The sequence below is a fragment of the Gavialis gangeticus genome, unplaced genomic scaffold, assembly GCF_001723915.1.
Source record: "Gavialis gangeticus isolate Ggan-Ray unplaced genomic scaffold, GavGan_comp1, whole genome shotgun sequence".
NCBI lineage: Eukaryota > Metazoa > Chordata > Crocodylia > Gavialidae > Gavialis > Gavialis gangeticus.
Window position 1 is genome coordinate 44,745,899 of NW_017729030.1, and position 13,784 is coordinate 44,759,682.

General features: G+C 40.6%; 1 protein-coding gene and 1 long non-coding RNA gene across 3 annotated transcripts in view; one reads left to right on the top strand and one right to left on the bottom strand.

Annotated features, from left to right (window-relative positions):
- Window positions 1-13,784, bottom strand: part of INPP4B (inositol polyphosphate-4-phosphatase type II B) — a 437,109-nt gene that overhangs the window by 130,518 nt on the left and 292,807 nt on the right. For both annotated transcript variants that reach the window (XM_019522133.1, XM_019522134.1), the window contains exon 14: window positions 6,417-6,629. In XM_019522133.1, the coding sequence (XP_019377678.1) occupies window positions 6,417-6,629 (213 nt within the window). The remainder of the gene's footprint in view (window positions 1-6,416; window positions 6,630-13,784) is intronic.
- LOC109301181 lies at window positions 1,246-6,401 on the top strand. Its single transcript, XR_002098462.1, has 4 exons — window positions 1,246-1,340; window positions 1,587-1,705; window positions 3,830-3,894; window positions 5,291-6,401. It is a non-coding gene; the product is annotated as an uncharacterized LOC109301181 (long non-coding RNA).

Consider the following 13,784-nt stretch of genomic DNA (forward strand, 5'->3'; position numbering starts at 1 on the left):
CCCCCCCCCCCCTTGCCCCTTACTTACCAGCTCCGAATCCAGCTCCGGCTCCCTGCTGCAGCAGACGGGGACTGCCCGAATCATTGAAGCTCTCTAAATCTTTTCCGAACTTTCGGAGAGCTTCAAATTGATTTGGACCTTTTTACTGGTCCCCTGATTCAATCTGGATTTGGAGATTCGGCCACCGAATTGGGCCAAATCTCCTCTGAATCAAATCAGCACCCAAAGCTTCACACAACCCTAGTAACTGCTTCTTTGAGGACCTTTCTTGAACAGAGGGCTGTTCTGAAGAAAATCTCTATGGGTATCTGCAAATGCAGGAAATTGCCAATTCTCAGGCAGGAAAATAATCTACCACTTAACTAGCTAAAGATGACATAATTTCCAAAGATGACCTCTACAATAATTGCCTGAAATACTGCACATACAATTAAATGAGTGAAAAATTCTACAATTATACATTCAAATCAGGCATGTACACACCTCTGCACCCAATTTTCACATGCAAGCATAAAATTTAAAAACAGCATCAGAGGTCTGGCACAATATTCCTTGGAAGCGTGGCCCTATATGTACAAATATTGTTGATTTTCAACTAATGCTGAGTGTGTGGTTTTGGGAGAGGAATTCTACAAAATATAATAAACATAAAAAATATGTGCCTAAGCAATGGTAAGTCATTAATGTGCCTCTTTGGTTACTGCACAAACTAATATAAATACAATTTTTCTTCTTTACATCATCTGTTAACCTAACAGTTCATAAACATTCTCTAATGCTTTTTAGTTTGAGGTCATAAGCACTCACATACAGAAAACCTATTTTTGGGTGTAATATATTTGACTAGTCTCTGTGTACACAGGACAGCCAGAGAGAAATAAGGCGTGTCCTGTACATTTTTCTATCCCATATAAGAAACTGTCACAAATACCTTGCATGGCTAACTTTGATATTGGTCCATTCTTCCCAGATATGAGTACATCAAAATTTTAATAACAGTTTCCCCTGCCCTCACCTCCCATAAAAAAACACATGCCAGCTGTATGACAAAAAACCACCAGCCATTTGAGTAAAAAAACCCACTTTCTTATTAAACAATCAATTTGTGCTATTCTCCTCCACACAGAGAAATCCATCCAATTTCTTTTCTCTCTAACCTCTCAAAAACGCATACTTTCCATACTATTTTTCTCCACCCATCACCCTTTCAATCCGCCCCTTCTCCTCGCAACCCACCAAGTTTTCTCTTCCGGGTTCCTTCACAGAAAGGTTCCTTACAGGAGTAATGAATAGTAACAGAAGCATGCACTTCAAGTCTCTGCTTTCAGCAGCAATAGCAGGTAAACTCTTCTGAAAGCCCTTTCTGTGCATTGGTCGGCCATAAAAAGGGCATCTTCTGCAGCAGAAGAGTGGATATTGGATCCCATTTGATTCCTGAAATCAAATTCTCTTACCACTAGGCATTCCTCATCTGGTTGCCAGAGGGCTCACCTGGGGAAGCAAGTTTCTTGGAGTGGTGATGGAAGGTCAAGAAAAAGACAGCAGCGTTTCTGTATGCTTGACAGTACTGTCTGTTTCAATTTCAGACAGGCAAGTCAATGGCAGAAAGGGAGAAGAGCTGCAGAAGACAAGGCTGCAACTCGGTCCAGCAGCAGCTTGGCTTTTGTATCCTCTCTTCCTTCTAAAAGGGTATTTGGAAGTTAAGGTACATCCCCCATCTAGTAGTATGTGTGGGTGGTACAGGAGGGAAGTTTCTCTTTTAGAAGCTGTTGTGGCAGCACCTGGCATACCTACATCATGGTAATTACTGGAGAAGGCAGCAGTGAACTGGGTCTCATCCTCTGAGAAGACTGAATATTTTTAGCAAGCATTCCAAGGCTTCTAATTTTTAGGTGGGTCTCTAAAACAATTCCAATATCTCCCACTCCAAAAATGTAATTATTCTGAATGCCATAAATGCCAGGATGCACAAGGCTGTGCTCTGCTTTTGTAGCAAGGTGCTGGAAAAGACCAAAGTGCATTTTCTCACTCTTACATGAAATCAGTTAGGCACATTTGGCAGGTACCTCCTGGAGTCATGATTCAGCATTCTTTTAAACAGCTTTACAAACCAGGAGTAACTCCAGTGAAGCCAGTGATGTAAAAGTAGCTTATCAAGAGATACGAGTACTTGACCCTGTCTTGGTGGCATCCCTAAAATCATTAGTTACCTGCCAAATGTGCCTAACTGATTTCATGTAAGAGTGAGAAAAATACACTTTGGTCTTTTCCAGCACCAGGCTTTTACCTGCTAGCTGCTCAGGGGGTGGGAGTGTTGCCAGACCCTGCATCTGTTGATACTTAGCTTTTCAATCTCGGTCTCCTTGCTTCTTCAGACTGTCTGGAAACCAAGTGATTTCTAATGCCTTTCGCTGTCTCTTCTTGAAGACTGACAGATTGCAGCTAGTTTATCAGCCCATCAAGCCTTCATTAATTTCAAGCTCTTCTTATCTGCAGGGTGCATTTGCAAGCCACTAGCTGTCTTCCCCTTTGTTCCAGTGAAATTGAAGACCCACACAGACACCTCTCAGCATTAGCTGGCATGGGAGGGGGCATGACCAGATGCCATGTCCCTGTGCTGGGGTCCCTCCTGAGGGAGAGGGGCAGGAGGGGGGATCCCTGTTTGAGCAGCCAGGGGGCACGGGAGGAAGGGAGAAACCTGGAAGCTGCTGCAGTCCCTCAGCCAGCTGGAGCAGTGATAGTGCTCTGGCTAGGAAAGAGAGGGGCGCGGCCAACACCACTGTGCTCCAGCAAACAGCCCTGCCCAGCCCAGAGAGCATGCCAGGATGCAGGTGGACTCTGGTTTAACTTAAACCAGGAAGGGGTCTGGGACAGACATTGCATACACTGGTTTGACCCAAATCAGTTAAGTCTACATTCAACCAGGTTCATCTCAAACCAGTTTCAGCCATTTTCAAACTGGTTTATGTGTGCTAAACATCTGTTCTGTTACAGGTTTAAACCAGTTTCTGATTACTGAAACCATTTTATGTGCAAATGCGACATCTACATGGAACACATCACGGGCCACCGCCTGTACTCCGACCCCACCAGATGAGCTGCCGCCGGACTGCCTGACCCACGCCCCCTCTGCACCAGACGGACCTTAACTTTTGAGAGGATTCTTCAACCATGGATGACCCCGCTCCACCCAAAGAGGACCTCCACGATGAGACTCTATATGGACTGAGACACTTCCTTCGAACCACTTTCTCCACCATTGCGGACCATTGTAACGGGTTTGCGTGCATCTATCTCCTTTCAGCGTTGCAAACCCCCTCCCTCCCCTTCCCCCTTCCTCCCATTCCCCACCCCCAGGCTTAGATGGCTAACATTGTATCTCCTGCAACCTAGTTGCATTCCCTTCCTCACCCCCATCCCTCTATTGTTAGTCTCTCGCTTGGACGATCTGTATTTCCCTACCGGCTTTGTCATCTTTTTTGGATTCCCAATCCTAAACATTTACTAATAAAAGTCAGTCTGTCTCTAGCTTAAATAAGAAACGTGGTTACATGCAAACTACTGACAACTTCCCATTGTCAGAGTTCAATAATGTATATGTAGAATTTTCAGTATATTGTTTTCCTTTTAAATATTTTTTACTCAAACTTGTCTAGAAATTCTGTTTTAATTAAGAAAATGAAACAGGGGGGTTATTTTTCATTACTTTTCACACTGAACTGTAACACTGAACACATTAAGAAGTCAGTCAGAAATGCAGAATATAAATTATTCTAAGGGGTACTTCCTCCTCTTGTATTATTCATGACATTTTTTTTTCTTCCCACAGGGAAGTTCTATGATGACAGAAACAGCTGGCAGGAGGAGATGGGAATAACTATAAAGAAGCAATTTGTAAGTATCAGGTTAAATATTTTTGCTTAAACACTAATGGTTTAGTACTGCTTACACTTCTTCAAATTACCTCAACAGAAATGTGTCAGGCAATACTGCTGCCAAATGTGTGATATTAATATGTGCATTTGACATGAGAAAAGTATACTAGCCTCACTGTTTAGGACCACAGTTTGTGCAGGAGCCCCAAAAATCCATAGTTTTTGAGTCAGTGGCAGTAATAGAATTTTGGATTTATCCTTTAAAAAAATTGTAAAACCCCACTACCAGATAGGAATGATAAGGAAAAAAAAAAAATTACAAAAAAGAAACTTTTCTTCCAAAAGGACTTAAATTTGTTAAGTATTTTCTAAGTTTAAAGTACATGCTTCTTAATTCATATGTAGGAGACATTTCAAAAACCACTAGACAGCTGTATATTCATACTCTTCCAAAATTTCTTTGTATGATGCACAGATTAATTCAGGGCAAGAAGAATTATTTTTCTCGGTTGTTGCTCTACACAGTGTGAGAAACAGAATATAAAGGGAAAATGCTGAAAGCTACTTTCATAGAGAAGATTTGTTATTTTTTCTTTCATTTTTTAAAAATGAAGCTTTGAATTCCTGATGCCAGGTGCTCAGACTAAATCAGCAGCATTGTAAGAGATAATATAATTATTGAAAGCAGCCAAAATGGATCATTTTTAGTAAATCTAATTTAAATTAGTTAGGACAAAAGTATTTCAGATTTCAAGCAAACTAATCTTAGATCCCAGATGCAAGAAGCATCGGTGGCATTTAATATAGTAAAAGAAAATGAATATATTTTTTATAAACACAGAAGAGAAGAATATTTCACATTATATCATATGCATAATACAGCATTGAGGTCAGATTGCTTAATTTAGTCTGAAATTAAGTTATGAATTAATAGATTTCTTTAAAAGTTTCTATAACAACAGAAAATATTTTCCTAAACTTTCTAAATGCTTGCCCTTTGTTATTTCCACTGTGTTAATGAAAGTTTGATAATTAAAATTAAGACTGTACGTGCCATTAATTTTCCATTAAAACAGAGTACATAAAGATAATGAGGATAGCTCCTGAATGCTAGAAAAATGTTCTCTAAGATGCTCCCTACTGTTCCATCTTTGCAAGTGACTTTCTATCTTGGGCCATGACCCCACAAAATATTTAAGCACTCAAATCATCCCACTTACTTCAGTGTAAATACCTAATACACATCTTAGTAAACATATGCATAAGGGATTTACTGGACAGAAAACAGGGAGCACTTTGTAACCATTGTTATAAATAAAACAAAGTTTCAATAAATAAGTAAAACAAAGCTAGTTTCAACTTGCACAAATATATCAGCTTCTCATTGTTCTTAACTCTTTTGATTCTTTCACAAGTCTTGTGATGTTTGGTGGCTTCTGAAAACCCTGGATGTTGGAGTCAAGTGAAGACATGGGAAGTTTAACTTTCATTTTTTTTTAATAATAAAGCATACTTTTATCTGTTGTGGTTGTGGTGGATGCTTTAAAATGTGACTGAAGCCTCTGAAGCTAATTGGCAAATAAAAAGACCTGCCCCAACACACTTTTCTTTGTTGTTTTTAATTCTATGATTAGTGAATGATTGGGGTTAGTAATCCCCAATTTTTCTTACAATTCTTTATAAGATTATTATTCTTTATAACATTATTAAAGAATTATTCTTTCTTTATTTAAAATATACTTTTCTTTCCATGTTCTTGGTACAGAAGAGTTTATAGCTCAGGTGTGAAGATACTGTAGCTTATGCAAAGTAATTAATTATTTACAACAAAAATTAATAGGCTTGTGTTCTTTGCATTTCTGATACCATAATGATCAACTGAGCAAAAGAACATAAGCTGAATAGAAATAGAATGGAGGGGGCAGGGAGGGTGAGGAAGAAGACAGATCATAAGACCATCTTTTGAAATAATTAATTCAACAAAATCTCAGCTGTATAAATAGTACAAATCACTGCAAGATCTAAGAATATTAAAGTTTTAAAACTATGTTGGATTCCTTTATGTAATTTCAGATTGCATCTAAGAGCAGACTCTCATGGAAAATTGTTCTTTCACTGATAGTTAATTCACACATTTTAAAGCGATTTATTCTCTGTCTTGGCAAAAACTGATTCCACACTTTTTTCTGTCCCGATTACATGTGTTCTAATGGCAACAGGATTGAAGTAAATGTTCAGCATTGCTATTTTCCTGTCAGGACCCAAAGATATTCAGTATCTATACTACTGTAGGCTGTGAGCGCTCAAATGTGAATCGATTACTTCTAAGAAAATTATTTTCAGGTTACTTTTGTGGAGTTCTACATGAATAGTAGTTTTAGCAATCCAGTGAATCAAAACAGGATTAGGCATCAGCAAAACAGTTCTAAAATGTCCTTTCTCTTACAAGAGGTGGTATGGATATCAACCACTTGTATTTGTCTAATCTGAGCTATATTTTTTTGTGATTGAACCTCAAGCAAGAGCTTTGGGGCTACTTACCCACTCTTCTTCATCATATTCTGAGTGGTGAGGTATAGAGTCCTGCCTTTTGATCTGAGATGGATGGTCCTGATGCTGTGAATCACCACCCTCTTCCACGCTGTTCCTGGGCACAGTCGGTTTCTTGAGGACACAACCTGGACGGGCTTTGTACAGTGCTAAAAGGGCACTTCTGATCAGCTGATCTTTGAATGCATGCACAAATAACTCTGTCTAGAGAGAAATAATGGAAAGTTACTATGAACCACAAAGTATAATAGTTTAATTATCATTATTAAAATAGTTTAGTATTGTTGAAGTATTTAATATTTTACAACAATATAAGTAAAACAAATATCTACTGATGCAGAAAGCAAGAATTTTTATGGGTGGTATTTTTGCTGGATCAACTGCATAGTTGGGACAGACAAATAGTAGCCAACCTTTTTGGCAAACATGCTCTAGCCCTCCCCAAGTACTTCTCTGGATCCCTGACTCTAGAGGTATACCAAATAGAGTCGGCACCGTAGGGCAACGGTGCCATGCTTGTGGCATGTGTGCTATGGCTTGGTTACCCATGGGATAGCCTTAGACAAACTTTTGCATGTCTCACATATTTCCTGGATCATCACAGCTATAACAGCAATCCAGGAAAATCTCTTGAAAGAGTGACTCAAGTGTGAGTGATAAAGTAACACGACTTTGAAAACTGCAAACTGCTCCATTCATCTGAACAGAGTGTCTACTAGGATAACCCACTGCTCTAGGACTTGTTGCCAACACCATCCTAGCAGAGGCTTCTGAGAGTGACAGGAAGACAAGCATACATGGTACCAGCCCTATTTACCCAAGCTGTCATGCTTGAATAAGTTCCTTGCATACGTATTAGGCAACAACAATGTTGCTGCTTTACCTGTTCAAAGCACAGCGTGCTCTTGTGGTCCTGAGAAAAAGCTCCTGCTGCCAAGGGGAAAAATAAACTACAAAGAACTTGAACTGATTGGCAGGGAAGCAGACCTTTTCCCCTCATATAACTCCAAATGCAGGGCAAGACTATAATGCAGATGCAAAGCCAATTCATGTTGTGCCCTAGAGCATGGCAAACTAGGACACACAGGATGTGCTGTGTTTGAACAAAGGTCCCACATATGAGATTGGAGACATACTGGACCCCTTGCAAACTGTGCAAAAGAAAAACAGCAGAAGAATCTTAGATATTCTCTTTCCAAAACCAATCTCTAATATTTTTAAAACAGGAAAAATCACTGGCCCAAGATAACTGTATTGTAAACAAAATTAACGAGCAAAGTCAGACCCTACCATTGTTTCCTAATCAGACACTAATAACATCCCAACAGAGAATAGTGGTGCAGTGGAAGTTAAATTTGTCCATGGTAAGCTCCTCCTTTCCACACACTGCCGTTTGTTTTGTATTGCTATAAATTGTCAAACTCTCACTTTTCAAAGCCATCCTCAGGTCAAAATCAGGTACCTGTCCCAGATGATTAAAGACCTGTTAGCTAAAAGAACAGTACATCCAGTATATAGTAAGGTCATTAAATGTTCCATTTCTTCACTTCACTGGTATGGGGTATCATGACAGCATATCTAAAACTGGCATCACTATAAGTCGCTTGGATGGTGTTCTTTCTTGGATTTAAAGAGTGATATGTACATCTTATATGAAATAGCTCTAGGGAAGCTAATAAAGTAGCATTGTACCTGCTCCACTCTTTCTCTGTGAGCTTCCACATAAAAGGCTGCTGTATCTTCAATTCTCAAAAACCACTAAACTATAAAAAGACTGAGTGTAGCTTATCCCTAAGTTCCCCTGATATGACAGCATGCAGGAAGCTCTATGGAGTTAGATTTCACGGAGCACAGCAAATGCACATGCTCTGTGCACCTCCCAATTCCTAACCTATACTTAAGTATAACTGAACTTCAACTGATTCTTAATCCTGTGCCCCTAGGATCTATTCCCTATCAGTTTCCATTAGCTTAGGGTTGTATCACTTTGTTCTACTACATAATAATTCAACCATCCTCTAGCAACTATCCTCTGTATTTCCTTAGAAAGGGTCTATCAGTGAAGTTCCATTCCAGTTCCATGTAGGCAAGTATCAAATAAATCTGTGAATTTATTTAAAAGAATGTCAGGCCCCTTAAATTGTGATACAACATAAGTCTGGTGATTTGGCTGACCATTTAGTATAAACGGTTTAATATGGAGTTACAGACTTACATGAAGCACCGCTACTGCACTGGTACACTTCTCAGGAAATATTGATGTCTAAGGCCTCTGGAAGGTGTGCCATTTAAGGTACGACAGGATGCGATGCAAGATTCCCACAATCGTGCTTCCTGCTATGCCACACGTGCATGGCAGGAGGTGTGATGGTGAGATCAAGCATCGGATCACATTATGCCATATTGCTGATGTAGGGCTCCCATTGCTTGGAGCCCCATCAGCACCACGCCCCCCACAACTTAGAGCCCTCAGCTGATCCAGGCTTCCAGCACAGGGACACACCATCTGCCCTATGGCTGGGAGCCTGAATCAACAGATAGTCCTCCCAGGCACAGGACTGCAATGGAACCCTTGACTCCAGCTGGAGGCAGAAGCCCCAATCTTCCACAGCTCCCACTGGAGCTGGTGTATTGGAATCTAGGGTTTCGATGTGTCCCTGTGGCTAGGAGCAGCAGCTGATTGCAGCTTTCAGCCTCAAGGCACATAGAAGCTCTGGACTCTGATGGGTCCCTAAGGCTGGAACCAGAAAAGTCTGGCCACATGTTCAATTAATAGCGCGACAGGAACTAGCCACAGGGTTATTGCACATACATTGCATAATAACTTTGTGGTTCATTCCTTGCTGTATCACACCTTTATTTTGTGCTAGCTTTATTCCTTGCTTTATTAATTGCATTGACAGGTGGCTGGGTAAATATTTAAAATATGATTAACTGGTTAATCATTTCATAAATGTAATGTATGCCAGGTGTCTAAAATCATCAAATGTTTAAATGGAATCAAAGTGCTCCTACTACTGTAAGATGAAGGGTAAGGACTTCTGTTGCATCAGAAGAATTTCTTCAGTACTGTAGAGGCATAACTCTAGTGACACAGATGGAGTTACAGCCTGTAACATCAACATTTCTTTATCTGAATGAATTGAGGGATGAGAAAGTAATTTCAGTAATCCAGGTTCTGAACAGACAAAGGACTTTTCAATGCAGTAGATACATGCCAGGGATTAGGACTTAGATTACTATAAGAACATTTTTCAGATAATCAATGTTTGGATAAATGATGCTTGACTAAACTTCACATACATAGATAAACCCTCATGATTTGCTTGCCATAGTGCAGGTGGTTTAACTACACTATCCCTGCTAATTGCCACAATTTTCTGACGATGAATGCAGTTTCTATATTCTCACTTAGGACCTGATCAAACACACACTGAAAGGCTGCTATTAACTTCAAAAAGCAATAGCTCATGCTATCACACCAAGTAGTTTTGGTGTGATAAAAAATGTCCAAATTATCCCAGGTCATCACAGATGATGATGACCTCTTATTGTACATTAATCATTAGGTATAAAGTTTAAGATACAAAGTCCTTGATATGTTTTAGACACTCCTGGCTAGTTAAACCTCTGGCAGAAAAATGTCAACTCAGGACTTCAGTGCTCAATGGCAGGCTAAGGAGGGTATCTGCCCTGTATCCTTCTGCTCCTTGGTACTCCATCATGGTTCCTTTTGCCTCCTTTTTTCCCTCTAGTACTATTTACTGTCCCAACATGCTGTCCTACCCGCTCTTCTACATCCTCTATTACCTCCATCTCATCTCCTATCCTACTCCTTGAACCCTATGTCCCAAACTCTCTGCTCCAATCCACCCCTATCACTTGGCTTTTTGCCTTTTTCTCCCTGTTTCTAGAAAATCCTTTTTCCCTAAACTTGCTCCTGTCCTCTCTATTCCTGTTCATCTCATGAAGTCCCTCTTCCCCTGGGTGCCTCGTCTTACCATGTGTGGCCAGAACTCATGAGACCCTCAATATTTGCTTTCCTTAAATTATCCACAGATAGTACAAGGCACCTCAACCTTCATTTTTAGAAAAAAGTAACCTTTTTTCCTGTCATACTATTCTTTTTTTTAAAAAACAGTCAAAATAATGTATTTTAACACTGCTAAAACAATGTATTTTTCCCTAATTTGAGTCTGACAAATGACTGAACCACATTCTTGGTAATTTTTGCTAGAAATTTTGCCTACGACAGATGCATCATATGGAAAATGCCAGCCAAAATGCTTAAAATTTGAGAAAGTTTTTTTAGTATCAGACAACTTAACTGCAGACGATTCTACCAGATTTGCCTATAGCAGGGGTAGGCAACCACAAGCACAGTGCCGGAGTGTGGCATGCAAGGGCATTTTGCTTGGCACACATGCCTTGGGGCAGACAGCAGGAAAGGGGCCAGGCCTGTGCTGCTATAACAAGGATTGGGCCACTCATGGCTCCCCCACTGTCTGCCCCTGGCACACCAACATCTTACAAGTTGAGGTTGTGGGTGCTTTTGGCACTCTGCCCAAAGATGTTGCTGACCCCTGGCCTATACTACACATTTAAGTTAACTGTCTGGAAATCCTAGAGAGCTTAATTTCACATGTGAATATTTTTAATGGGAAAAAAGTCCTGATGAAAGAAAAAACTGGCATGGAAATGAAATGATTCCATTTTCTTTCATATGGAGGCTGAACTGCTTCTGTAATTAAATTCTGTTCAAGGATTTCATTGGATTAACTAAATAAATGCTACTCAGAGAACTTTCTCTTATGTAAAGCTAAATTCAGAGAACACAGCTATTTATAAATTTGTACTAATCTCTGCCATGCCAGTATGCATGAAGAAATGCAAACCTTGCAAATTCTTTTAGATACCTGACTAATGAATAATTTTTGCAAATAAAAATAGGCATAGCTGGAAAAATGTATTCATCAAGACCACTGCAAGCTGCAAATACTGATAAGTGTATAGACACCAAAGAGTTTAATTAACAGTAACTGTTAGATAAAAAGGGTAGGCCCAAGAAAACAAAAAGAACCACTGTAGTGAATTGTAGATGAGGACTGGAATGCTGCCTCTGACACAGAGAAAATAAATAATGACCTTTTCCCTTTAACATTCACTTCAGATTCACCCAGTAAAGTTGTCCAGGCCCACCCCCCAAAAAAAGATTTACTTGCCTCTATTGCAATATTTCTCTCCATTTTGTTTTCCTTTTTCTCTTTCTCAGATGCACTAACTGCCAACTAAAATCTTTAGAAACAGGCATTCTGACTCATCTCAAGGGTAAATGTGGACACGGTCATTAAAGGCTGTTGTTCCAGCCAAAAATACAAAGTGCTGAAATGGGTTGCTGGTAAAAGGGGTTATGACACCATTAAGGCACAGCTGTCAGGCTGGTAAACAGGGAGCACTTGTGTCAACCTTCCCCACCCCAGGTTATTTTGTGTTTCACACACTTTTCTAGGAATGATGCTAGTAGAAACAATGCCTTCATACATATATGAGAAGAATGGAGGCTCACGCATTTTCATGCAGCAAAAGATAAGTGCTGGTATATTTTGGTAGGTCTGGTATTTCAGCTGTTAGGCATCATAATCCCACTGTTTGCCATGCAGGGATCAGCACCATATTGCTTTGCTTCATTCCTGCTGCAGTTTGCCTTTCAGAAACCTCACACAGCTGTGTGTCAGAATCAGAATGGCGCAGGCTAGCATTTTGCAATGTTCTTCATGAATCTCTGCTAATTCATATCAAACGTCCTCTTAGTCCCCATGTTTGGGGTTACAGCATTCACTTTTCACTTCTGGAAACCGGTGTTCATATGCTAACTAGAAATTACATTTTCTTCATTAGGACACAGAGGGCATGTCCAGATGAATGCATACGTGCGCTTTGAGGTGCCTGTACAATATATGTGACCTATGTGAAGAGGCTCTCTGAGCTGCATGTGATGTGAAGCCAAAATTGGATACCACAAAATCCCGGTATCTAAAAAAATGGCTTTAAAAAAAAGCGGGGCAGTGCACGTGGCTACAGCATGTGCCCCCCAAAACTGGAGCATTTCTGGTAAAATCACCAAAATTGCAGCCCCAGGAGGCCCCCAGGAGCCCAGGTCAGGCTGCTGGGGGCAGCCCAGGTGCTGGCCCTAGCCTTCCCTACCCCACCTGGGGCAATTTCCAGCATGCCAGAGCGCATATGCAGGGGGCGTTCCCTGGGGACAAGTAGCAGCGGCTCAATTATGTGCTGCTGCTATTTGTCCCTGGGGAAACACATGTGCACGCTCGTCTGGACACACTCATAAGAGCTAAATTGACACAATTTTAAAGCCTTTTCTAAAATATCTGGGCTGTCTTTCCTGAGGTTGATTTCTGACCAACTTCTCGTAAGAGGCTGACTTTCAAGTGAAAAGTTTTTTTCTATACAACCAACCTCTGCCTCTCATAAAAGGGATTCTCCTTTCTACTCAGGTAGAAAAGGATTACAGAATGTAATGGGAAGAGCGGAAAGCCTGATTAGGGCTAAAACTATTGCTCTTAAGGTGCAGGGTGTTGAACACTGCCCCACAGAGCTGCTTTCATAATTTATCTCTGAACAACGTCCCTGCATCTCACTTGAATAATTTCATATCGCAGCAGTTTTACTCGTGCTATGAGGACATAAACATGACTCCCTCCAGATTCTCTTTAATACTGCTATTGAACAACCAGCAGTAATCACAACAGAGCAAAATGAGGCCAAATTCTGCTGTCATACATACTGCTAAAGTTGCAGTAATTCTATTGTTTACAGTGTATTTACATAACTGTAAGTGAGAGTAACATTTGCCCCCCCCGGTGTTTGAATGCAATGCCTCCACAGTATGAAGCAGAGCTCAATATTCAGATCCAAATCTCCCACTTTGAAGGATGTACTGTCAGTGCAGTGTTGCTCAACAGAACAGTGTTGGAGATGTATTTAAATGATTATTGATTTAAATGATTATTGGTAATGTCATTTAAGTCACAGAAAGAAAACGTTACAGCAGATGTGGCTTATCAAGCACAAGGAACCTTTTTTAACTCCTGGGCTCAGTAAAGTCATAAAGCCCAAGGCTGAATCGATTCAGTCTTCACAAGTTAGTCTAAATTGAGTAGATTCAACCGATAAACAAGTAAACAGACATTTTTTATTCCAGAAAAGCAGCGACATGCCTGCAGTGGCCCAGGTCAGAAGCTGGGGGATGCTAGAGCATGGCCTCCCTCCTTGGCTGGAGCAGACAGCTTGGGGCAAAGCTAGCCCACCCACTCTGGTGGGGCGGGGGGGGGGGCTTGGGGG